This window comes from Sparus aurata, chromosome 14 (assembly GCF_900880675.1).
Source record: "Sparus aurata chromosome 14, fSpaAur1.1, whole genome shotgun sequence".
Lineage (NCBI taxonomy): Eukaryota > Metazoa > Chordata > Actinopteri > Spariformes > Sparidae > Sparus > Sparus aurata.
This window is the reverse complement of record NC_044200.1, coordinates 6,466,767-6,491,708: the sequence shown is the minus strand read 5'-3', so window position 1 is coordinate 6,491,708 and position 24,942 is coordinate 6,466,767. Positions and strand designations below refer to the sequence as shown.

The following is a 24,942-nucleotide window of genomic DNA, read 5'->3' as shown; positions in this document are numbered from 1 at the left end:
AAAACTTTATTTCCTATCTTTTTTTATTCGGCCTCATGGGCAATTAAACAATTTTATTCGACCTTCCTGAAGCGTGTTCACCTTGACTTTAAGAAATAGACACTGAAAGTCATTTATTAGTTGCCACTTTTAGAGGTGATACAGCTCAATGTGCTTGATGTGATAATAAGAAAGCTAGCTGGCAAGTCACAGGGGCCGGAATTCTCCCATTATAAGCTCCAGTGTACAGGACTTTATGGGCAGAAATGAAATGTAATTTTCATGATTATGTTTTAATGTGTATATTATCAGCTGAGACTAAGTAGAATAAGCCTACAGAAGGAGCGGATCCTTTTCCGTCGAGCCCACCATGTTGGAACCCCATGATTCTAAGATAGGCCAGAATGGACAAACCAAACACTGGCTCTGAAGAGGTCCTTCCTGTTTTTGGCGATAAAGGAAAGTAGGATGAAGAGTGTTCAGTTGGTTGCAACCTGCAACCTCACTACTTGATGCCAATAAATCCTATGCACTGGACCTAGGAATAGTATATTAATAGTTGATATTTTGGGAAATACTAATTCAATTTTTTGTTGACAATTAGATGAGAAGGTTGAAACCACAATGAAGTTTGAAAGGTACATTTGTTGCTGGAACAGCAGCCGGTTAAAACTGAAAAGAGGGGAAACAGCTAGCCTGCTTCTGTCCAAAGGCAAAAACTACACCTCTTCAGTCTTTAATTAAGGAAACTTAACACAAATGAACACAATAATTATTCTATGTTTAATCTGTACAAAACTGAGGTGAAAAAATGATGTAACATTACATTACACAGTTACTGGTTCAGCAAACAAACAGGGAAATTATTTCAGGTAAGACTTACGATATAAGGTCTGAAGTATACTGGAGCACATGGAGGCAACACACTTTATGGAAGGTAACGTTATGACGCCAGGTACGTCTTTATCATAGACAAACATACAGAGACTCACATCCCCTTAAATAACCTCCCTTAATTTAGACCTCATTCAGAGCAGGCAGAAAAAACAGGGAGGAGGGAAGTGAAGTTTTTGTTGTCATTTTACAACAGATTCTTGCACGGTTTAAAAAAGAGCTATAACATGTTTATTGGTGAGCATTAGAGGTGCTGATAGGAGAATTTTGTTACCTTCTGATAAAGCATGTCTTGATGACTTTCCACAAAGCATAGCAAAGCTAAGCTAAGCTAAACTAAGCAGCTGCTGGGTCCAGCTACATATTAACATGACAGACCTTAATATCTATCTCTCTACAAGGAATCAAAATAAGTTTTTTTCCCATAATATCTTTTATGTTGATATTATCTTTTCTTGGTTTAGAGTTGACTGGGAACAGTAGTTTTGAGTTTTTCAACTTATGGATGTAAAAAGGGCTGTCGTGAGTTCTTGACCACCTGGAGAGAATGAAGGTCAATAACATTATCATGAACTACTTGCAACAGTTTGGTGAAAAGATGAAGTACGTATAAGTGGCTCTGTGTTAGTGTGTGTGTGTGTTTGTTTTTATACTGTATGTGTAATCAGCTAGTTTGCCTTCAGCCCTCCTGGTGCCCCGCTGGTGCCCTGTCAGCCATCCACTAAATGCATTGTTAACTTCCTAACTGGTAGCTGTCAGGCTCCAGTGCCTTCAGGGAGAAACACAGCACCTTAGCCCAAATAAACTGGACAGACGCAGTGACGGTTTGCCTGTCTGGATCACAACCAAATGTACTTGTCTCTCTATGAGATACAAGAAGGGGAAACATAACTGATGGCAAAGAAATAATTCATGTTTGGCAAACAGAACTAAAGACAACCTGAATGTGATATTTGAGAGTGAGTTCTTCACTACCATGATCTCCTGACAAATGTGCAATTTTGCAAGTTTTTCTGCTTTGACCTGTGTCAAACATAAATAGATGCCAACTGGTCAGTCAGCAAAAACTTGGCCTGCGTTTAGCCGCAGAGTGTGATCTCACCTGCATGCGGTTCATGGCCTCTCGGATCTGGTCCAGGTGGTGGGCGGAGCTAAGCGCCTCCAGGCGGATGTCTGTCAACTTGAGCTCCTTCTCCCTCAGCTCATTCTTCAGCTGGAGGACAATTTCAGCCTCTGCTTCGGTGCATTCGCACAGCCTGCAACCGGGATTACACACAGGGAGGAGGAGGGGGTCACCTCGAGGGTTATGCCAAACACTCACACACAAACTAGAGAGAAATAACACACACTTAAAGGATACAGAGCTGAAGTTAAGAGGGAACTGGAGTCAGTGATATGAACCGCAGAGGCAGGTACGACATGGAATTGAATCAGGTACTGGGACATTTGGGACAGCGAATCCTTCCCATTTTTAATTTTTTATTAGTTTTCCAGCCAAGCAATCTGAGGATCAAATCCCACAATGAACAACTAAAGTATTAAAGTTGCAGTAATATTGAAGACCTCCTTTAGCATGAAGTATACAGAAGGTGCTGGGGAAGCAGTTACATTGTTCCAATTTAGTTATTTTTCTACTTAACAGGCAGAGATCACAACAACTATAGTTAGATGCTACGCTATTTTGCACAAGAATCTGTCACACTCATGAAGTTCACTGTGTGACATTCATGTCCACATGCCCCTGAGTGATGCCATCTTAAAAAAGATCTCACCAGCTGCTACACGGCTCAGCAGATGTGTACAGTACGTGCATGCTTGTTGGCAAAATGGCCACACATCATCCCTTTGGCAGTGACACAGAGCCAATGTTGCCTGGTATGAGTCAGAATATCACTACTTCTTTTTCTTCTCATCCGTTCATCAACCTACTGCGACATCACTTCAGAGGTCATGGACCAAGTTAGTGGACCAACCTCCGACATGCTGAGCTAATTATGGCATTGGGATGCAGAAGTCACACCAACACACCCCACTGCACACACACTCCCTGGGAGCATGCCACACAGTGCCTGTTACCGAGATCTGTGCTTGTAGACCATGTGACCGTTTTGCTTTTTCTTTGGCGTCCAAATGGGGGAGGACTTGCTATCGCAAACGCACTTGCTATAGCAGGTGGGGAGACGTTAAAGAAAAGGATGAAGAGAGGTCGGGAGAAGAGGTTAACGAACAGTGAGGTGAGGATTAAAGGATATTTTTGAACGAAAGAAAAACATAACAGTGAAGAGAATTTAGACATATAGCAGAAGAAGGAACAAAAAAGCTAACTGTACATGTTTTTCAGTGTATGTACAAGGGGAGGGATTTACCTGTGTATATGTGAATGTAAGAGTGGATGCGCGTTTAAAACTCACTCTGTGGTGGAGGGCGAAGAGCGCAGCGTGGCGATGCTGCCTTGCCTGTTGTCATGCTGCAGCTTGGGCGAGGACGGCAGCGAGTCGGTCATCTCCTCCATCTCGTCATGGGCCGACTGGGATTTGGTTTTCTTCTTGCTGAACGCCTGCTTGAAGGAGCTGCGTAACTGTAAAACAAATTACACAAAAACAAACAAGGCCAAAGGCGTCAATATCGCCACCCACCGACCTCAACAGTCACAACATGTCAGCTCTGGTGACATCACATCCTGCCAGATCAGGAAGTCACGCCGTGCTGTTTCCAAGCAATGGTCACTGTCTGGTTTACGGTAGAGAGGGAGGCAAAAAGCAAGGCCGTAAGTAGAGATGGAAATGAAAGCGAGAACAGGTGATAAGGCTTTTTAATGACCCTAAAAAATAAGGCTGAACAGGCAATCAAAATGAAAAAGGGAAGAGGAGGGAGGAACAAGGGGGCAGGGGAGGGGAGGGTTGCCCTATCCATGCCGACGTTTCCAGAAAAGGAATAGAAGAGGTTGCTCTGAGAGGGGAAAGAAAGAGGGGACAAATAAGGGAGCACAGGAGAGGGGGAGGATGGGGGACAACCACAGCACACATACAGAAGACACTCTGGGAGCCACTGACCTGAGCCGGGATGGAATCAGCCACCTGAAGATGCAGAACACACCCAGCGTTAAGCCACACAAACACACACTCCTGCTCATGATGAGTGATTGGAGCTAAAAGCTGCAAAATGTGTCTGATACAGTTATTGTTTTTGCGCAGATAGCGATAACAGAGATTTACAATATACTCTACATGTATTGTCAACTGATGACTTTTCCTAAATGCTTCGTGGCATGACAGGGAGTTATAATACAAGTTTTTTAAAAGTAAGGGGACATGCTGTACTCATCAATTTTACATTGTAGCTGATATGAAAGGCAAGAAAAAGTTGAGAACGAGTCCATGAGATTTCAGTATTAATCCTGTGAAAGTACATTTTCCCTTTTGCTCATGATCTACTGAATAACATTTCCTACAATCACATTTTTTGCTAAACAAAGCCAGTATGGTTGGTACTTAATGTAACTGAATTACAGTTTGAGTTTAGCAAAAAAAAAACAAGAAAAAACTATGTATGGATTATATATTGTTTTAAACTACATTCTATCTATTGCTATCTTTAGCTGTAGCGATTAGCTATTTGGACCAAACCATAGTGGTAGTTTCATTTTCATTGTATTTTCTTGACATTTTTTCTGTTTGTTTAGTTATGAGATTGAGTAGTGAACTCACATACATCTCCCCGCTAAATACAAAGGGGATACCAGACTGTTGCTGGTACAAAGTGCTATTACGAGACAGGACGGACGAGGACTAGCTGGATAGTGTACAAACTTCACTAGACATCTCTGCAACGGAACACATCTTTGAAATAACATCAACACTGTTGTTTCTTTACAACTGATGTTCATCGTCTAAATGATTAAAATTAAAATTCTGGCCATATCTTACAAATTGATCCTTTAAAGCTACTTCAACAGGTCATATGCTTGCCGGCACAAAGTCTCAGCCTTATTGACAGTTATAATTTTTTCATCCCCTGGTGCCACTCTGTTAGCATGATCTGCCACTTTTCTGCCCACTTTTCACTTACTCCTCAGTTACCTCAGCTCAACTCTGTCGGCGTCTCCATCCATGCATGCACCGAGACACAATTTATGCAAATGAATAATTAATTACTGCTTAAATAAGGGATTGATTTGTATTCATGAGCCTGACTTGAATTTTTTGGGGGTCTCACTTAACATAGCAGGCTAGGGTGTCACTCTCAGTAGTGAACTTTTTAGCTGTTAGCATACATTTCAAGGGCAGGAGTTTTGCATTGCAGCAGAGACTGAAAACTGGCTCTTGCTCTGTGCTCTTTGGCGGGGACGGAACTTCTAATATGTCATCTGTCTGACTCAGGGGGCTGCAGCAAATAACAGCTCTCCAGCCAGGGACACTGAGCTGCTATTGCATAGCGAAGCAGAGAACAGTGAAATCAGAGAGAAGAGAGTGAGCTCTGTGGTTGTGTATTGCATTTTTAGATAATTTGGCTTTGTTGTTCTGATTTGTGGGTATTAGTGAACACAGTCCCTGGTAGAAATGGAAATAGGAGATTGGCATTGCACAAAGAAAATGTACGAGGCTCCACTGCATCCCTTAATCAGTTGCAAGTACATCTTGGACACTATAGCATCAAAGAAACCACGTTTTCCAAAAAGGAAACAGAAGTTTAAATTAAACTCTTCGGGGAATTAAAGATGCATCTTAGACTTTCAAACTTGGCCAAGTCCAGTTGAGTAACTGAGCGATTAAGAGTCCTCAAAAGTACTCTAACAGTTGATAGTGAAGGAAGTGAGAGTGTTTCTCTTCCGTCCAGACTATTCCACTTGGAACAGAGATTCAACAAGCACTTCTCTAACCTCTGGGTAGCGGTGGCCCTGGTTTTAAGTTGAACTCCAGCATCAATGATGTTAGTGGCCACTTTGCCTTTTTCAAAGCTAATTTACATGCTGTTGTGAACGAATCTGAAGTGTGTCTCAAGCTATAATTGCCGGGTAGTTGACCCTCTGGTAACACTCTCGGCTGGATGGTACCTCAGCTTCTCAGCTCACACCTTCTCAGCACTGTAACCAAGCAACAGGGGTTTGATAGTGTTGAGCAAGACATGATTGGGGGTTTTAGGAACTGTGCAGATGACCTATGGGAGTCCCAACATGCTCTGCCTCCAACTTCAGACACAAACAACACTTACAGTAAGAAAGTAAGTACTGGAAGCTGGTCAAGTTGTACACAGTTACACAAACACCCACATTAACACCAATCACCAAAAGGATGAAAGAAGAAAGAAAAATGGAAATACAAATCAAAGCATTAAAACTGTATAAAAAAAGTATTGTGGTTCAAAAGCAAGAGGCAGTTATAATATCCAACATATTCTACCTTAACTTTTGAGGCTCTTTCAGTGGGTGCAACAGTACAATAAGCTTTATTTCATTAATCCATGGAAATGCCTTTATCTATGTAAAGAAGACATTTAATCTCTAAATACAGGCATATAGAATATATTCAAACTAGCTTTACGGCTACTGAAAAATTCATATGTTTTTGAATTAAAAGGCTTTCACCACCAAATCCACCTCGTAAACAATGACTAGAAAACTAATGTAAAACTCTAAGGCTTCTGATGTCTGCTAGAACCAGATGGATAGGTCTGAGATGAAGAAACCTGAGTTGCATAATCGTGGGAGGGACCGGCAGATTGCCGTTTAGATTTTCTGGCATTTTGTGCAGAAGACCAGTTGTATATCTGTTCCGATTCTTTGCAGTGTTTCTGTTACGGTGCTGGCAGTTTCTTAAGTTTCTCCACTCACCCAACTCTTCTTCTTCTTCTTTTTGTCCTCAGCGTCCTTGCCCAGACTCCCCATGCTGGAGTGACTGGCTGCACTGTTGATACTGGACATACTTTCTGACGAGTGCTGCCGTCTAATCCGCAGGTCTGGAAAGGACAGACATAATCTTCCTTAAAGCACCCAAAAGACGAGAAAGACCTACAGAGCTGACGGCTATACCAAAATGTTTTGGTGGTACTGAATATTAAAGGAAACACTTGTTGAGAGAGTCAGAAATACAAAGCCACAGCCTGACATTCTCACTTTCTTTTAATGGCGAGTAGTTTTCCACACATAGTTTTAATGAATGATCACTAATGACAGTGAAATAAATGTGTAGTATTTCCTGTGCCCTCTTCAAAAAAGAAAGCCAGCCAGTGTTTTGCAAATAAAACTTAACTCTATCTCTCTGCTAGTGTTGATATTTATTTCTAATGTGTATATAAGCATTTCCCAGCTTGATATCAATAAAATATAATGAAATACAAAAATCTCTCTATCTATACATTAATTTACATTTACATTTAGGGCATTTAGCAGACACTTTTGTCCAAAGAGATTTACAGTAATTCATACATACATTCATATGCTGATGGCGGTGGCTGTCATGCAAGGTGCCAACCAGCACAAACACAGCGCAGGGTGACATGCAGCAAAGGGCCCAAGGCTAGGACGGCCTCTGCAGCGAGGACAAAGCCTCTGTACATGGGATGTCTGCTCTACCATCTAGCTAACAGGCGCCCCTTCCTTTACGTTTTAGCAGTGAATACTTTAGTTTTAGGTTACTGCTCTGTGGAGTCAGCTCAGCTTGAATAAGCGGCTATGAGGAGACTGAATACTTGAAAAGGTCATATCACAAAATTGATTACACATCTGATTCAGGTCGTTTCCATGGCTAATTAAGGCTTTTCTAAAACTGACCTATGCAGCACGAACAATTCAATTATGAGGGGGCTCAATTCCCCCGGGGACCAATCAGGCTAAAAATGCATCAGCTCATGGAAAAGAAAGGCATTTAAGGCCGCCTCAGAACATCAAGTCTTTTGAGTTTGGCCCAACACCCCCTGCTGGTTCCGCATTACCTTTGTGTAAGTGGTCCGGGCCATTGAGCGCCACCTGGATGGCAGTCTGGGCGTCTGTGTTCTGGGTCTTCAGCGTTTCTATCGTCTCTCTCAGCTCAACCAATTCAGACTCCTGGAAAGACAGAGTGAGTTTTTTAACTGAGAATGACACACCAAAAAACTCTTCTTTTTGCCAAATGTGCAGAATCAACAGAAGAGCAGCGTCACTGGAAACAAATTCTTGAATTTGGCAACTACAGCGCTATCAGCGGGAGGGAATGACAAAAATAAAGGGTGGGTTATTTTGAAGAAGACATGAGTCCCCCAGAGGATTTGCCCCAACCCCGGCACCACCTGCTCAGAATGAAAAAAGCTCTACTCTGTTGAACCAACACGATCAGATAGAGGGAGTCTCCTATTCTGCCTTGCCCGAAAACCCACTGAGGGCTGCAGATAGGGTTTCTTCTTTAATTAAAAGTTGTTTAACAAAGACATCCCACCAGATCCCAGTCTGCTTTAATTTATAGAGGATTAAGAAGCTGCCAAGGCTTGTCAGCATTCTCTGTGTGTGTGTGGATGTGTGAACAGAGGGAAGCATTCATAATTTGGGGTAGGGATATATGTTTAAACATATTGCTGCTGCTATGTGATCAGCGCTTCAGTGCCGAGTTCTTCTGAAACCTCCTGTCAGTAAAAGACTTGTAAGAAAATATAGAAAAATAGGACTCGGAGCAGACAAATGTGGAAGAATTCTCAGGGTTCACTGGTTTTAATTTGTTTTTTGGGGTTTAGGTTCATGGTATATGCTGAACCATTGCAGGCTTGTGCAAATATGGACACTTTTACCTGCCTGTAAAGCAAAAAGATTGGCAGTTTAAGCATGTCAAACAACTTTGGTTACAGTTAGGAGAAAAGTTAGAGATATATTCAGGCAACAACTAAAATTCTAATCAGAAAAAAACGTGTGTGAAAATGGAAATGTCAGTAGGAGACCTTTCACAAGAGTCGGGAACTGAACCTTACAGATAAAAATACCCATTAATCCAGAACCACCGACCTTCTCATTGTTACTTTCAGCTGCACTATTCCAGTGTCAAATGGTTGCCTGTTTCTAATCATTTCTCCTCCCTGTAATCCCTTTGCCATTGAGTTCATATGCAGTACATTTCAGCATTCAGGACTAAGCTCTTGTACCTTTTGTTCCGCAGTCATGGTGAGGCTCTGCAGGCGGCAGGTCATGTTACTCAGGCTCTTCTCGAAGGCTGCCACCAGGTGAGCCTGCACAGAGACACAAAGACAGTCTTCAGCTTCAGTCACTCTCAGATTTCAAGGACAAGTTCACATCAAGCGTGTTCAGAACGGTTCATTTGAACAGGGAACTTGTTAGAGGCGTCTTATACGACTTCACTGTTGCATCTTCGCTGTGAATTAACTATCACACATTCACTATTTCTATCAAAAAATAGAGTCAGCGCTGAGGGAAAGATGTGAAGACACACAGATCAAGACGGTCTTCCCACCCTGACTTCCTCCATCACCTGAAGATGCAGAGGCGACATGCTGAAGAATGTCAAATGTTTGGCGAAGTCATGCCATCTGCTGTGTATGTGTCTGGATGTGTATCTGGATTTGTTTGTGCATGTGTTTTTTGAATATATGTTTATGTCTGGATGTCTGCTGAAGCCTTATGTTCGTGGTTGTGTTTCCTTGTGCAAATCTGTAAATCTGTGTGTGCGCGCGTCTGTGTGTGTCTGTGTGTATACTGCCAGCTCATCCTCCCTCCTTAGCTAGAGACCCTGAGACACCTGTCAGGCCTGGTGTGTCACACAGAGGTGGGCAGCGTGCCCAGACAGATCAGACAATCTCTGCTCAACACAAACACACACACACAAATACAAATTTGCATCATTATACCTGTGAGAACTTTGATGTACTTAAGTTAACAGCCTCTGTTCTTAAATCTGCAATCCAGCCCAAAAGCATAAACATTAGAAAATTCCTCATTGTTCTACATTTTGAGGACTTAAGGACCTCATAAATCTAGAAAAAAACAGACACACACACACACACACGGTAGCACCCTGTACTGCCTCTTCCACTCTGTGTCCCTGGCTGAATCAGCGAAGGTCTTGACCTTTAGAAATGCCAACTGTTCCAACTCATCTCTCCAGCTCCACATCTCTTTCCAACTCCACCTGTGAGCTCCAACTCAACACCCCCTGCCCACCTGTCCGCCCTGTAGGAGGCGGTGACCAGACTCGAACGCGTCCCACGGCTGACCCATCTGTCCTGCTCTCAGGGCCCGGCCCAGGCGGCCACGCTTAGCCCCTGAACCCCAGTTTTTCTGACCATCATCCTGATCCTGGGCGCTGGGGTAGAGGTTGACGGTGGGCCAAACCAGTGAACTGGAGGATAAGTTGTCGGTGTTGGTGCTGCCAGGCGGCACCGTTAAAGATGCAAATGACATCTCAAATGGATTATGTGTTGGTGCAAGACGGATGACACAGTCACGACTACAGTGGTCAAAGCCAGCACCCACTGCTGGGCTACATTATTTAAACACTACAGCAAGAAGGGGAGGGGACGAAAGAATGATAATGAGGGATACAGCCAAAATGAGGGAGGAGGAGAAGAATAAGAAGACAGGGAGGGGTAGGGCAGGCTGAGCAGAAAGGGAGAGCTGACAAGGTCAGGGTGACACAGTGAAGGGTGAATAGAAAGAGGAAGGACATTGAGAGGGGAGGAGGGGTGCCTGTGTGAACTTTTAAACCCGATTTAATGTCAGACCAGGCTGTATCCCCCTACATAGACTGGGGGAAGAAAAAATACTGAGTCGTACAATACTCCCACCAGCTGGGCATCAGTTTTTCTTCTAATCCCTCTGACAGGATGCTGGTTTTCCTAATTCTGCTCCATTTTGATTGAACAAAGCCAAAAGCAAACACGCGGTTAATCAAAATGACGTCTGTGGAGTGCAATTAATCCGATATGACAGTGCGACAGGAAATACGTTTGTAATGTGAGTCAGTTTCTATGAGGGCATGCTGCGGGTATTGACACACCGGCACGCTCTAAATCAAGATCCAAATTCGATAACAAACAGATAATCAGATCAAAAGCTGTAAGTAATCCTTAAGTAACCAGGTAAAGTAAGCCCACCCGTCTCTATGCTATGAGGGGATGGAGAGGGGGATGGCAGGTTATACCCTCATCAAATCACTCAAATCCCATATTCCCTCAACAACAACCTCCCTCTGTGCCATTGAAATATACATTCTAACACTGTAATGACTTCAGTTCTCAACTACAGGTTGAGAACATTTGGATGCTTGAAGCTCTTTCTAAATTCACAAGATAAGGTCAAATATGTAATGCTAGTTGAAGTCACAACCCAAGTGAAGTGACCTTTTCGCTAACACACCTTTACATAAACGTATTATGGAGTAAATGGCAAAGAAGTTATTGTTACATAATATCACATTGGGGAAGAAAGATACTGTCTTCTTCCTGAGAAGCTGACATTTTGAAAATACCAGTTTTTTTCTCTGTGGTGACAATCAAACGTATCCTTGCACATCAAAGCCTCAGTGTGAGTATAAAAGACAGAGCATCGTCATTGACGGTACGTGTGCTATGGAAGTCTCTGTTATGTGAATGCATGTTTAGGCCCAATCGTATTGTTAAGCTTACATCAATGTATACGTTTCTTTACATGTGTTCTGGTGCATAAATGGTTAAGCAACATCACATTGGGTGTCTCGTTTTGGACTGTAGGTGGGGATGACATGAGCTTATAGCACCAGCAGCCCACCATGCTGTCATGTAGATACAGTGCGATGCCGCTTCAGTACTTTTTTTTCCCCAGCGGCCTCCACACTGCCTACTCACTGTCTACCCACCTCCCATATGTGCATTACAGCTCCCATGAGTAGGAGCTACAAGCACATATGGATTTCTGCTGTTCAAGTGTTTGCATATGGCTTGGCACAGTGAGGCATGAATGGTAGCCTTCTCCACTCCTGTTTAGATGCTCAGTGACCCTGTTAGCAGTCTTTTGAAATTATGTTTATAAATACTTTGCGACACAAAGAACATGCTATAAAAGTATAAAGGTACAGGCTAAGCGTAAATTGTTAAGCACCCTCACCCAGCCATACTTAATTAGTCCGTGAATGTTTTTTTCTGCTTCAGATTGTAGCAGAATTACATCATATCTTTCTCATTTGTTGCAGGATGAAGATGATGAAAGTCCTGCTAGTCTCAAACACTGTACATAATGATGTTTCATCAGCAGGTTTTCACTTTACTATAACTGTACTGAACTGTGAAGGATCGTCCAACTGAGACTATACTGTGAATGCAAAGCTCTTTGTGAGTTTCACTGTCGAGTAAATCCACATGCCCTAAACAAAGCAGAAGTTATCTGACTGTCCCTACATAACTTTTACACAAAGTTACGTCTTCATCTACTATTCCTCAAAGTTTCCCTGCAGTGCATCCTTGAGTCTCAGCTCGGCACAACTTTGTGATCAAAGCGTCGGACCGAAGCAAAGACCCCGTCTGCCTCCTCGCTTGATCAGGCACTTGGCATTGAGGGTTTGGGGGGAGTCGAGTCACACGCTGAGGCTTGTCGATCTATCTGCATCTGAGCACAAAGACAGCTCCGTCTTGGGGTTGGAGGTCTCTGTATCTTACTTGGTTTCACCCACGCATGACGCACTTGAGTCTAGATTCACTTATCCTCATCTCCCTGTTCCCCTTCTACGCCCGTCTACCTCTATTTGATTCTCCCTGCTTGGGTGAATTTGGGAGAAGCTCCTGTTCTCGCTGAGACCCCCACCGGCTGAGACAAAAGCAAAGAGACAATCCTCTCTGTACCGTAGACACACAAACACAACACAAGAAAACCCCCCCATCTGAGGAAACACACACAGAAACACACACACCAACAAAATCAAACAAGTAAGAGCCTAAATACACGCAGGGTGGCTTCAAACACAGAGTAAAGGATTTGGTGGGCGTCTCAAAGATTTATATTCCTTCCAGAGCTTCGATAGGCAACGCTTCCCGTAAAAGCTCTCTGACAGCAGGTTATAATGCAAATGAGCCGACTGTTTGGACGGTGTCTTTTGAAGTAAACAAACTCACATTGGCAGACAGCTGAGACGTCAGGGTCGCCACCTTCTCCTGAGAGGCGTCCAGCTCCCGACGCAGCTTTCTGATTTGCTGGTTAGGGAAGAAAGTACAGAGGTAAACGATGAGTTAACGCTCCTGGAGGAATACATAAGGAGAGTAACTATGACTGTAATACAAAGAGGCGTTGAACTTGCAACTCCCATGTTGTACTGTAGATAACTTTGATGTAAAAACTCTGCGGTTACATGGTACAACTGTGTAAAAAGACACTGGGGTGAGGTGTGAACACAAAGTGTGGGGGATTACCGTGGAATTTTGGACTGTTTGGCCCTTGATTGAAAAGAGAAGAGTAAACATTAACACCATGTTGCATGCCTCCATCAAACAGCATGTACTGATGTGGCTGGAGGGAAAAGGGGTTATCACAAGCCACAGCACTGGTTCTGCCAAGGTTAGACTTCAGCAGGGAAGCCAGAGGTACAGTAAGTATTTCTGTCCTGGGTCAAACAGTATCTGCAAATACCTGATTAACTTTCTAAAATAAGCTATGTGCCAGATGTGTCAGTTTACCAAAGTGGACAACACACTGCAAGAAAGTATGGACAGTCACGAGAAAGGATTCACTTCACACAGAAGATTTCCATGCTTGGTTTCAAATTTATGTCAACATCCAAACTTTTCTACTTAGGTCTGTTTTTGAAAATAATCCATCTGACAGTGTACAAAGTACCCTCTTCTTTCCATCACATTTCATTGACAGTTTTGACATTTTAGGAGATTAAGATTTTGAGAATTCCAGTTAAGTCCTGTTGATAATTTATTTTCATTGTTCTTCCTCATCCTCCATGCCAACACTGCTGAGCCAGATTGCTGCTGTGCCAACATAACGACACATGTCTCAAGTATATGATGACAAATTCGAGTCATGTGTAGGTCAACTGTCTCTGTCACTGATCTGAAAGTAGGAAACATAAAATATGAGTGAAATTTGAAGGAGAAAGAACCAGAACTGGCTTAATTATGGTACTCCACATTGACTTTAGTGCTTGACTGTCAGTTTGCACTGTGTGAGCTGTCTCAAAGTGCTAAACTCCACCCATCTGGCATGGTTACAACAAACCCCACAGTCTATTTATTTGACATTACTGTCTGATCCAAGCTTGAGCTTACAGCACTGATAAACAAAGACAGAGAAAAAGAAACAGAACTCAAAAAATCAAAGCAGAAATCAGGAAAATCAAAGAAGAATCAGTGATAAACTGAACAGGATTGTTGAACGAAGCCAAACAAAAAAAGAGCCAAAGGGCAGGGCATGCATTACATATGTAGACTTTAGTGGTAAGTTTTCAAAATGAGCATATTCTATATGCTATGAAGCACAGTAAGGCTTTGTGGTTATCAAGATGAAATCAATGCAAAGGTTTACTACTAACAAAAAGCAATGCAACATGGAGTTAAACCGCTTTATTGAACAACTTGAAATCATTTCATCCACCATCACTTTTGCTGTATTGATGTACTTTTTTTGTTCAAACTGATCCTCTATAATAGGCCACATTTATCTGAATACATATCACTGTTTGTACTTTGAATGTAGGTGCAACAGAAAGACACACAAACATAAAGACTGACAGACACTGAAACACAGCCAGGAGTCACCAAACGGGCAGCAAAACATGCGCATGACATGGAAGTTGTCACTTTTTGTCAATTTTTTAGAAATAAAATCAGCTGATTGAAAATAAATCTTGAAAAACTCCTTGAGGTAAGATGTACGAGTAAGTCACTTAACCCTCACCAACATCAGCAGAGCTTATCAGTGGCCAACAGTGCAGCACTGCAGCTCCACTGAGCAGCTTTAAGATGCAAATTGTATGAATGTGCAGTGGGAAGGTGGAGAAGAGAAGCAGACATGCAGACAGATGGAAAATCACCCATCCTTACCTCTGAGTGTGCCTTCTCCTCTGTCTGCAAGGAAGAAGCATAAAGAATTAAAAAAAGATATTGGCTCTGTGTGTTTTATTCACACAGCATCTTTTCAAAATGAAACGAAGGAAAGTGATAAAATGGCCAGCGCATAGACGATGAGAATTAAACCAAATTTGGATCAAATGAGATTAAAGTGACAGACAATTTCACTGGTGTTGAAGTGCATAAATTCATATAGAAAATAAAATAAGAAATGGTTTTGATAACCACAAAACAAACACATTAATTCGACCCGAGGGAAAACTTTGTAAACAGAATCTTCATCATTCATCCAGCCCTTTACTCTGCAACTTTGTGAGCGCAATTGGAAACAGGCGGAGGTGGGTGGTAATCGATCTTTCTCTCTAAAACTAATCTGCTGCCTCACTGAACGTGAAGACTGGAGCGCTGCCTGTGCTATTAGAAACCAAACACTTGTCCAGAATCTTATCTGCCAAAGTTATGTTAGAAGCATACAGCGATGGAAAGTAATTTTCGTAGCTCAACAGAGACAGAAGGGACGGGACAAAAAATATTGGATGAGAGTGTGTGTGACATTTAAAGCCTCTCTGCATGGAAGCGCTGACGGCTTTCAAAAATCTGGTTATTCCAGTCTTAAAATTGGTCCTCTTTTGCATGCAGCCCTTAACATTAGCACTGAACCTCACGTTGAAAAGCAAAATCTCACTGCCTCAAAAGTTCCTCTTAGCCTACTGTTGCGTGTGAGCTGATTGACTAAGTTTTAAAAAAATGAATTGAGACATTTAAGATTTCATGGGTGCTGTTTAGCGAAATGAAACAAAATAAAAAAGTTAAGTTTAAAAGGTGCATTAAATGTTTTGTTTTTTTGGCCACTTAGGGACTGCAAGACAAGATGTAAACACAACATTAACGCATTATCTTCTTATAGAGTCGTTAGGGTTAGGGACACACAGCATTTTTAACAATCATTTGGAGTTGTGTTTTGGGCCACCTTGTGAATAAAAGTCAAATATTTACTTTGCTTTAAGCTCTGTTTTGGTCTCGTGTTAACTCTTTAGTGAATTATCTGGCTTTTAGCTGTTAAAATCAGAGCTTTTACACTGAAAACAGTTGCCTGCTGTGTCTGGAAACACCACCGATGATACTGGAGAGACTCAACCACTGAGATGAGTGGAACTGCAAAGTTACTTCAAATGCATTTGTCACTACAAGCAACTCCTTTCATATTACATACAGTCAACTGATACATTCAGAATGTAAAATGAATGATTTGAACTTTAATGAAGAGTTTACACAATCATTTACTCCTTTTATATATACAGCACCTGACAGTAACACTAATTCTACTGTGCGTTAGGAAGGAAAGCTGGCTACTTACAGCAGAGTACAGCGAAGATGTGCTGGAGACCAGAGACAACGAAGAGCCATGGACTATAAGCAGACAGGGAGAGTAATGAGGAACAAGAAAGGTTTAGAAAAGTATTTCAATGTTAAAAGTGCATCAGTTAGATGACTATGTGACCACACCGTCTTCCATCTTTTCCAATTGTAAAGGCTTATAGACATCAATAGCAACTTTACAATACACATTTGCTTAATACATGGTTCATACAGCATTTATTGTTTGTTAACAGTGAAGTAACTATCAACCAACGTTTAATCAACATGAAATTGACAATTGGAGTTATTATCTAGTGTTATAGAAAATCTTATTTATTCTTGTTTACCCAGCTGAGTGAATAGCATATAGCACCACTATAGCTGTGGTAACTCATTCAGATGATGGGAGTTGTGAACAGTTACAAGGAGGCATTGAAAAAACATGATTTGCCTGTTAAGAAGCTGACCTCTATATGGAAGCAATCACAGAGCCTCTTACATCAGCCACAAAAAGATCCGAACAGAACGAGCCATCAGCCGAGTCACTCACAGTATGAACACACAGCGCGAGCCCATTAAATCTGGTATTAAAATGACTGATGGGGCTTTGCTTTGGTGAATGTGGCCCTAAAATTATTATTAACAGCTCCATAGTACTGAGGTCATTTTTGGAACACAGTGCACTCAGTGTGTTTAAGAGTGTGTCCCAGAGTGTGTCCTACCTTCGTCAGTGCTGTCCCTGAAAGAGCCGGAGCGGCTGATGGCCCTTGGACGATCCTCCAGGGAGGTTGCGCTGCCACCCAGTGGGTGACCCTCTCCATACAGGTCAAAGGAGTCCTGGGCGGGGATACTGTTGGAGCGGCTCATGCTGCTGCTGCTTGGTGGCAGGTTATACTGACTGATGTTAGTGGGGCTCACTGTACAGAGGAACAGAACATCAAAATCAGAGTTATTATTTACCCCTGCTACATTTTTGCAAGTCTATAATGCATCAGTAATCACTCATTCATGCAGGAAAATTTACTGTTGGATATCATCGAATAATGTTGCAAATGTTGAACTTAAAGATATGTTTAATTACTACATGACAAAATGAATCATTTAATCGGAAATTGCAGCATCATACAGTTTGTTTCTAAGTGAGTTTGTCTACTGTTGTATCCCATTTCACATACAGTATTGTCACGCATTTTAGGGACATACAAAACATTTTAATTAAGAAATTTGAAAACATGGTTCAAACTACTTAAAGTCATTAAAAGTCAAACATGTATATGTATTATATAAACTATATAATGATCCAGAAGATATGAATACTGTATATTTTGTTCCACTAGAAACATCTGGCAGGCCAAATCTGACCATATGGCTGGCTGATTTTGGCACACAGGGTCCACTTTGACCAGCCCTACTATACACTTACGCAGGTTGGAGTAGTGGTATTTTCCAGTGGTGGTGCAGGAAGCTCCAGGAGGAGACAGCGGGGACTGGCTGCCAGTGTCCTGAAGCCCCCCTGTTGAATGGGATCTCAACCACTCCTTGCCTTCCTCGTGAGATGTCTGCCGGGAGGACGGAGGGTACCTGAAACCAACAAAGACACAGTTAGCTTCAGGCGGAAAAGAGACACATTTGGACGTCCCAGTAGTAACGCTCTGTGGTGATGAATTAAGTGCCGAGCTGAATAACAGAGCATGTGGGCAAATGGTAAAAAACGTGCAGCCATAGCACATGCTCCCATGCATGCATTTACACACATACAGTCTTGTATACACTCACTGCCTCGGCTCAAAGCTGCCAAACACACTGACACTGCCGTTCATCTCCTCTCTCCCCAGCTCTAAAGTGGCTCAGCAACACAAGGCCCCCTTATCGCAGGCATGACAATCGGCCATATTTAATCCTCTGAGGATGATAATTGAGTTTGCACTCATCCCTTTTCAGCGCTGTCTTCCTTCCAACGCCCCCATTACTACGCTTGTCACATCTGACCCTGCTCCAGTCCCCAATGCATATGCTTCATATTCTCCCCAGCAGGGATTGGGTGTCTAAGAGTGTGTTGAATGGTGTGACACAGCTGCATTCGTTGCTCTTTGGAGTCGAAATGGAACTGACTGAAAAATCCAAGGGTCAGTTTTTGACACTGTCTACTTAGTGCTTACAAATTGTCTTTAAGGAGGACCAGTGCGTGTCTTTATCCGACTAAAGGGGGCTGTTAGTTTTGTAAGAAATCTGAAGATCATGCCTGGTTTCAGATGTAAACAGACAGCCGTAAAAAAATATTGTCAGGAAAAAACTGTTCATAGGAACAAGACACTGCAGTCTGCACTGAACATCACACCCAGCTGGCATAAAGTATGGTATAAGATCAGATGCTTTTAGGCCCCAAAAAAGCACCGTATGTGGCTGAAATGAAAGAATGGTTTGAAACCAGCATGCCCCATCCAACCCCTCTGCAGCACTACTGCATAATTGGCTGGAGAAGTTGCTCCCTGCAGAGGTTGTGCCACTGTGATGAATGGGTTATGGTATTTCTGTCTCGGCCCCTTTAGTCCTAGCTAAAGTCAAAGTATCCATTCTACTTCTCCCCCTCGGCAAACAGAAGAAATGCTATCAGGAGGTTTAGTCCATTTTTGGAGCTGAGGAAGAACTGCTCTGTCATGGTAGCTGTGTTTACCGCATTTCTAACAGTGCTTGAGATGAGAATCTGATGAGGATGCACAGTAGCAGACATACACACAAACAGATCAACACATGCCTTTCTGATCATCTCAGCAGTCATACTGCATTAGAATGTTTCCTCAATCAAAGAGTTATCATCTAGATTTATGGATTTAGGGGTTTGGAAAGTCAAAAAGTGCTACTGAGTAGGCTAAATGAGGTGACCAAAACTTGTGTGGCAAATATGACAGAACAGATGAAACTGTTTTTTATTTCTTCACTGCGTAATGTATTCAGTTCTGAAAAAAATCTTAATCCATAGCTGGTCTGATTTATGCAGGAAATTTGATCACGCAGTGTAAATGCTGCTGAGATGATGACAACATTTGCTAATCTAGATCAGTGGTTCCCAACCTTTTTTTGTTAAATGTATTTCATCAGCCCTGTCAGGTGTTTTTCTTTTGCAGTCGTTGCACCAATAAAAAAGGTGCATATAAACCCCACAGGAGCAAGAGATACCCTACAGCTAACTGTTTCAAATGTTAATTCACTACTTTAAGTTAACCATTTTGTTTACCCAATATAATACTGTATCCATAATTTTTACCTACATACTATAAATCAGTGTAGCTTTTCCATTAACCTTCTTTTGGCTAATTTTAACTGTTTATCCATTGCTAACTAGTTTAAAGATACATCCATCAATTTCAGATAACTTTTTTAATGCTAGCTATCTATTTCAACCATTTATCTATCAGTTTTGAAAATATGAGGAAAGGAAGTCTGAGGGAGATTTATTTACATTTCAATGTCAATGTTTTCAAATTGGTTAAGCTTCTTCATAATCTTTCTACATAGCCTCATTCAACCTCTTGGTGTACATGTTACCCCCTGTTGGGAATCACTGCTATACATATCCATCAACATGCAAAGTACTCTTAATATCAGAATGATTATTTTCATGTATGATCTATGTGAGTGAACAAAATAAGAACAGTTGAGAATGATATCTGGCTGCAGATGTGTTGTACCTCAGTCCCTTTTTGGGAAGCGTATTTCTGTCAAGAGGCATGCTGTTAAAAACACAAAGGATGAGTGAATTAGATGAACACCAGAAAACACTTGTTTTTACGATACATGAGAAAAAGACTTTTGTCACATTTTACAAACTTTTGACACACACAAACACAAACACACACACACATATATGTAAAGACACACACAATGGAGAAAACAAGACATTATCAATGCATCACAACACAACAGACAACACATATAAAACACAGGCAATTTTTAAGTCAATTGTTTCATTTTTGAGACATACAGCTAAACTAGTAAGGGAAAGTAAGCCCTCTTTATTTTTATTTCCTGAGATGTATTGCATGCAGAGTGTGGGGACAAAACGATGGAAACATCTTCATAAAGTCTTCACATGGAAGTGAGCGTCTGAAATGATCTGAAATTTATTGTGGTACTTTTCTGGCATGACTTTGGACAGTTAATATTGTCTGGACTGTGTAACATTCTATTAATGATGATCCAAGAAACACTCGCTATATGCTTTGATATAATATTGGGAAACTACCAGAAGGACTGACTTCATGTATGTCCTTACCAAACTGAACTACAGTATATACTGAATTTGGATGGTTCTTTTTTTCAGACCACACCAGAAAATAAACTTAAATCCCACAAAACCGTGTTCTGGATTGATGGATATTTCTTATTATCAATCTTCTTGTTTCTCATTATTAATCAGGCTTCCTTTGCACTGTATGTATATATTTGAGGGTAGGGAGATACACTTTTTGTCTCTGTTGTCAAATGAAACAATGAATACGATTCAGCCCAATCGTATTCCCTGTTACTCACCCCTCAGACAGGGTGGACTTGACACTGCCGGTTCGTGTGACCTTGGGCCCGTGGAGGCCCAGCGGCAGATCAATGGACTCAGAGCTGGTGTGCAGACTGGTCATGCTTTGGCAGCTCAGTGTGTCCTTGCTGCCAGCTGAAGAGCTACAGGCAGGCCAGGGCCGAGCGTTGGAGGGCAGGGAGAGGCCAGAGGCCGGACTGGAGGCCGGGGAGTCAGTGCACAGGTCTGGGGTTTTACCGTACAGTGGGCTGCTGCCACCACTCAGGCCGCCGGCGCTGCCCAGGCTCCCCGTGCCAGAGGAGGGCGAGTCCAGACTGGCCTGCCTCGCCAGCGTGCCGTGGGGGCTGCCCAGTAATGAGGGGCACTTGCCAGAGTCGGGCGTGCCCGGAGAGCTGGCCTTGCTGCTGGCTTTGGTGCCAAACAATCTGGGGGTAGAGAGGTGGGTGCAGTCATTTAGAAATGCTCAAAGGGCTAGTGGTGAGCATCTGCAAGATCCATACTGGAAAATGAAAGATTTTGGTATACTCTGGGGTTGAGAAAGTGGATTACATTGAGGTTATCCAACATATGAAACTGTATTACTGCATTGGTCACACGCATCAAGAAACTCAAGGATCAGTGAGGTAGAGTGAAAACCAGTTAGTAAAACATCCCCACATCTTTACTGTAACACCAACTGTAAACTCCAGATAAAAGACTGAGCGCACATTTATTCCTCGCAGCAAACTGCACCTCATTTCAGCTGTGAACCTTCAGTAATTTACATCGACACATCTGCTTCGGCAGCTTTGCCCGTTTCAACCCTGTGACTTTAAATAACCTAATCTGTTAGGCCACTCAACTCTGTTTGCCTCCCACATATGCTCTGACAGTCTGCTACTCATACCGCGCCTGTCCTAGTCTGTCATCGCAACCACATGAAGCATATAGGTGATGCTGTCTTGGGGAAACAAAAAAGAAAAGCTTGAAGACATGCAGATGAAACGGGTTGACTTGACGGATCGGATGGGACGGATGTTTGGACACGCCTGCCGTACGCGTGCTTCTAATGAGTCAGGAATTGGCGTGCCGAGAAACTCCTGTCTCCTGTCTGTTCTGATCAGGACTGCTAAGCTGGATTTGCCTGACCTGCATGGAATGCCATCAGACCTTCATCTCTGGGATAAAGATATGTTTCATGTGGAGTAGCTATCACACACACACACAAGGGAACAATCTTCGTAATGGCACCCCTTGGCTGTGCAGTCAAGTAAACTCACTCAATCCATTTTTCTATGAAGGCGCTGAAATATGATTTATTAAGTGTCTTATATTCATTTTGTGCACCCAAACATATCTAAATGTGATAGATGACAGAGTATTTTTTGGCCATGGTGTGACTCTACCATTACGGATGACATCTTCAATAAATGCCCCTATTGGTTACAGGAGTCTGGGGAACAGCCTGCATCAGGGAAACATCACTGGGCAGCACAAACATCAGTTCATCATGATGAGTGAAAACATTGTTTAATTCTGAAATAGATGTGTCGATGACTTTGTCTGAATCTTGATAAAATAAGACATAAAACACCTAAAGGCATGCTTACTGCACTGTAAGAAACATCCTGTATTGTTGATAATCGAGGGACTGAAGGAGTATGTGATGAAATGTTTGATTCACATAGAAACACACGTGGTGAGGGACAAAGACAGAACACAAGCTGTAGGCATGTTTTTGTGTGTCTGACCTGCGGAACGTCGGAGAGGCGATGTCAGGGTACTTGGAGCCTGGCTGCCTGAGGCCTGATTGGCCTGTAGAGCTGGACGTGGGGCTGGACTTGGGGGAGGTGGATAGTCCTGCTGCTGAGTCCTGGTCTGACACCGCCACTTTCTCCTTGTCTGTCTGGTTAATGGTGATTGGACTGGAGCGGTCTGAGCCCATTTTCCCGTCCCTGCGTTTGGCGCCCGCAGGTGTCGCTGCCCCTCCGGCTGACTTGCCGCTGACGTTTGAGTCGATGCTGCTGGAGCTAGAGCGATGCCCGCTGCGCCCTGCTGCCACCCCACTGGAGGATTTGGCCGGTCTGGGTAGAGAGCGGTACTGCAGGGTCACTTTAGAGCCACTGCAGCTAAGTAGAATGCCATCATCCTGAGGCTGTGAGCCATCCAGGCTGGTCTTACGCACACCACCGATGCCGGTGCCTTTGCCAAGGGCAGCAGAGGATTTGGGCGCCTTGCCCAGGGTGGCCGAGCCACTGGTGAGCGTTGCACCACTGGAGGTGATTAGAGCACCAGTAGGACCCGGGATCTTCTTGTATCCAAAAGAACCGGTGGTAGGTGGGCGTGCAATGCCAGAGGGAGGTTTCTTACCTTCGTCTCCACTACTCTTCCCAGCATCTGAGGGTGAGCGCTGGATGCCAGCTGAACTCTTGGAAGGCGCCTTGCCCTTCTCAGAGGCCTTAGCATCATCAGTTTTACCTGTCAATTTGCATAAACACTTATTAGCACAAATACAAACATTAGCCTCAGGAGATTCTTGGCTCAGCGCTAGTCTTTATCACCTGTGGTGCCACAGGGTAGGAAATTAGTGTACATTTTGGCCAACAGCCAGCTGCATCGAAAACCAATACTTATCTACAACACAGCTGCTAACCTTGCTGAGTGGACTGAAAATTTAAGAGCAATTTTGAAGTTGCCAAGCGCAGGTATCAGGGAGGAAAATCATTACATCATCAGTTTTCAGGTAAATCTGCTGCAACTCATAACTCGTAACTCCAACATACAAAACATTGTTCTTCTAAAATTAATACACTGTAAGTTATAAAAGTGAAGCACATTATATTCATTTTCACTAAAGACATTTTGACGTGCTGTATGGGTTTTACATGCTGTATTTAAGTTTCTAGGTTGTTGGACTCCTTAATAGTTGAGGCAGTAAAATAATATTGATGATTGTTGATGAAGCATGACCTGTTTGATCAAGTTTTGAATAGAAAACATCACAATGTGTGCAAAGTGGTTAATGGAATACAATAAAATAAACTTGAAAGAATCTTATCTGAAAGGAAATTCACCTCAAAGGAACTACAAGTTAATCTTTTTAGAATTAGAGAAGTTTTAAGTAGATGTTTGTACATTAGGACATAAAACATATTCTTGCTTTACATGGTTGATTGAAAAGGAGACTGGACCTTGTTTCATCTCTAATCCGTTTTGACACACTTGTATCAGAAAAAAAACAACATAGCCAGAGAAAATGATCTCATTAATGTCCCACATGGTGTGTTATTTAATTTAACCACTATACAATTAAAAACTTTTCTTCTTTTGGTACCTTGTGGCTATGGATAGTTATTTGCTTCACATGCAGAACTTTATGTTGAAAGTGCTTTTTATAAGGAGAGACTTCAGATATAAGGTCCCAAGTGTACTGAAGCATATGGATTTAGACAATCTTTATTAAAGGACTAATGCTTCAATGCCATGTGTGTCTGTATCAGGGCCAAGATGCTTTTTTGCACATTTGGGAACTTTTCCACCCTTTTTCCCACATACAATTCAAAATTCAACTAATGTATCTTGTATTGAAAACAATTATATTCTGGGGCGACCCCAACAAACCAATCCTTGCATTAAGTGTACTACTGCACTTTAATTCTACCATAAAAATATATGTTGCGGGTCTTACCTGGTGTTTTGAGGGCAGCAGAAGTACCTTTGGACCTGGGTGGCGTAATGCCCACCTGGGCTGTCATGCCCCTTCTCCAAGAGCCTGTCTGGGACATTTGAGCCAGCGCGACGGCCTTCTGACCGGCCTCCTCGTACTGGCCCTGGGCTTGAGAGGAAGAGGAGGATGAGGAAGGCTTCCAGCGGGAGGAGCCGCTGCCAGGGTCCATGCTTGCGTCCAGCTCCTCCTCAACCTTCTTCAGGTCCTCAGCTCCGGCCCAGCTGCTGCTCACCTCCTGCTCGGCATGCTTGGACCTGCTTCCTCTCTGGGACTGGAAGGTGTCAAACAAAGCATGTGAAGATATTAATAGACAGTCAGGTAATGTGAATGTTGGAGTGAACCTAAATGCACCAGTGGGGGATGTTTAGAAAAGGTACCAGCTCATCGCTACAGGGCCATATATTAAATGTTTTTGGGTCACATATTTTCTTGACATACTGAATCGCAAATAAAAGTT

General features: G+C 42.6%; 1 protein-coding gene across 12 annotated transcripts in view; it reads right to left on the bottom strand.

Annotated features, from left to right (window-relative positions):
- The window catches only part of nav3 (neuron navigator 3), a 443,539-nt gene that overhangs the window by 15,028 nt on the left and 403,569 nt on the right, over positions 1–24,942 (bottom strand). For 9 of the 12 annotated variants that reach the window (XM_030440425.1, XM_030440422.1, XM_030440427.1 and 6 more), the window contains 16 exons: positions 24,447–24,756; positions 22,510–23,236; positions 20,779–21,204; positions 19,938–19,979; positions 17,672–17,829; positions 16,971–17,165; positions 16,247–16,299; positions 14,863–14,886; positions 13,225–13,248; positions 12,931–13,008; positions 8,977–9,060; positions 7,804–7,915; positions 6,704–6,828; positions 3,927–3,950; positions 3,285–3,451; positions 1,976–2,129 (listed from right to left, as the gene is read on the bottom strand). In XM_030440425.1, the coding sequence (XP_030296285.1) occupies positions 1,976–2,129; positions 3,285–3,451; positions 3,927–3,950; positions 6,704–6,828; positions 7,804–7,915; positions 8,977–9,060; positions 12,931–13,008; positions 13,225–13,248; positions 14,863–14,886; positions 16,247–16,299; positions 16,971–17,165; positions 17,672–17,829; positions 19,938–19,979; positions 20,779–21,204; positions 22,510–23,236; positions 24,447–24,756 (2,703 nt within the window). The remainder of the gene's footprint in view (positions 1–1,975; positions 2,130–3,284; positions 3,452–3,926; positions 3,951–6,703; positions 6,829–7,803; positions 7,916–8,976; positions 9,061–12,930; positions 13,009–13,224; positions 13,249–14,862; positions 14,887–16,246; positions 16,300–16,970; positions 17,166–17,671; positions 17,830–19,937; positions 19,980–20,778; positions 21,205–22,509; positions 23,237–24,446; positions 24,757–24,942) is intronic. The other 3 variants (XM_030440419.1, XM_030440429.1, XM_030440430.1) reach the window with 3 other exon arrangements.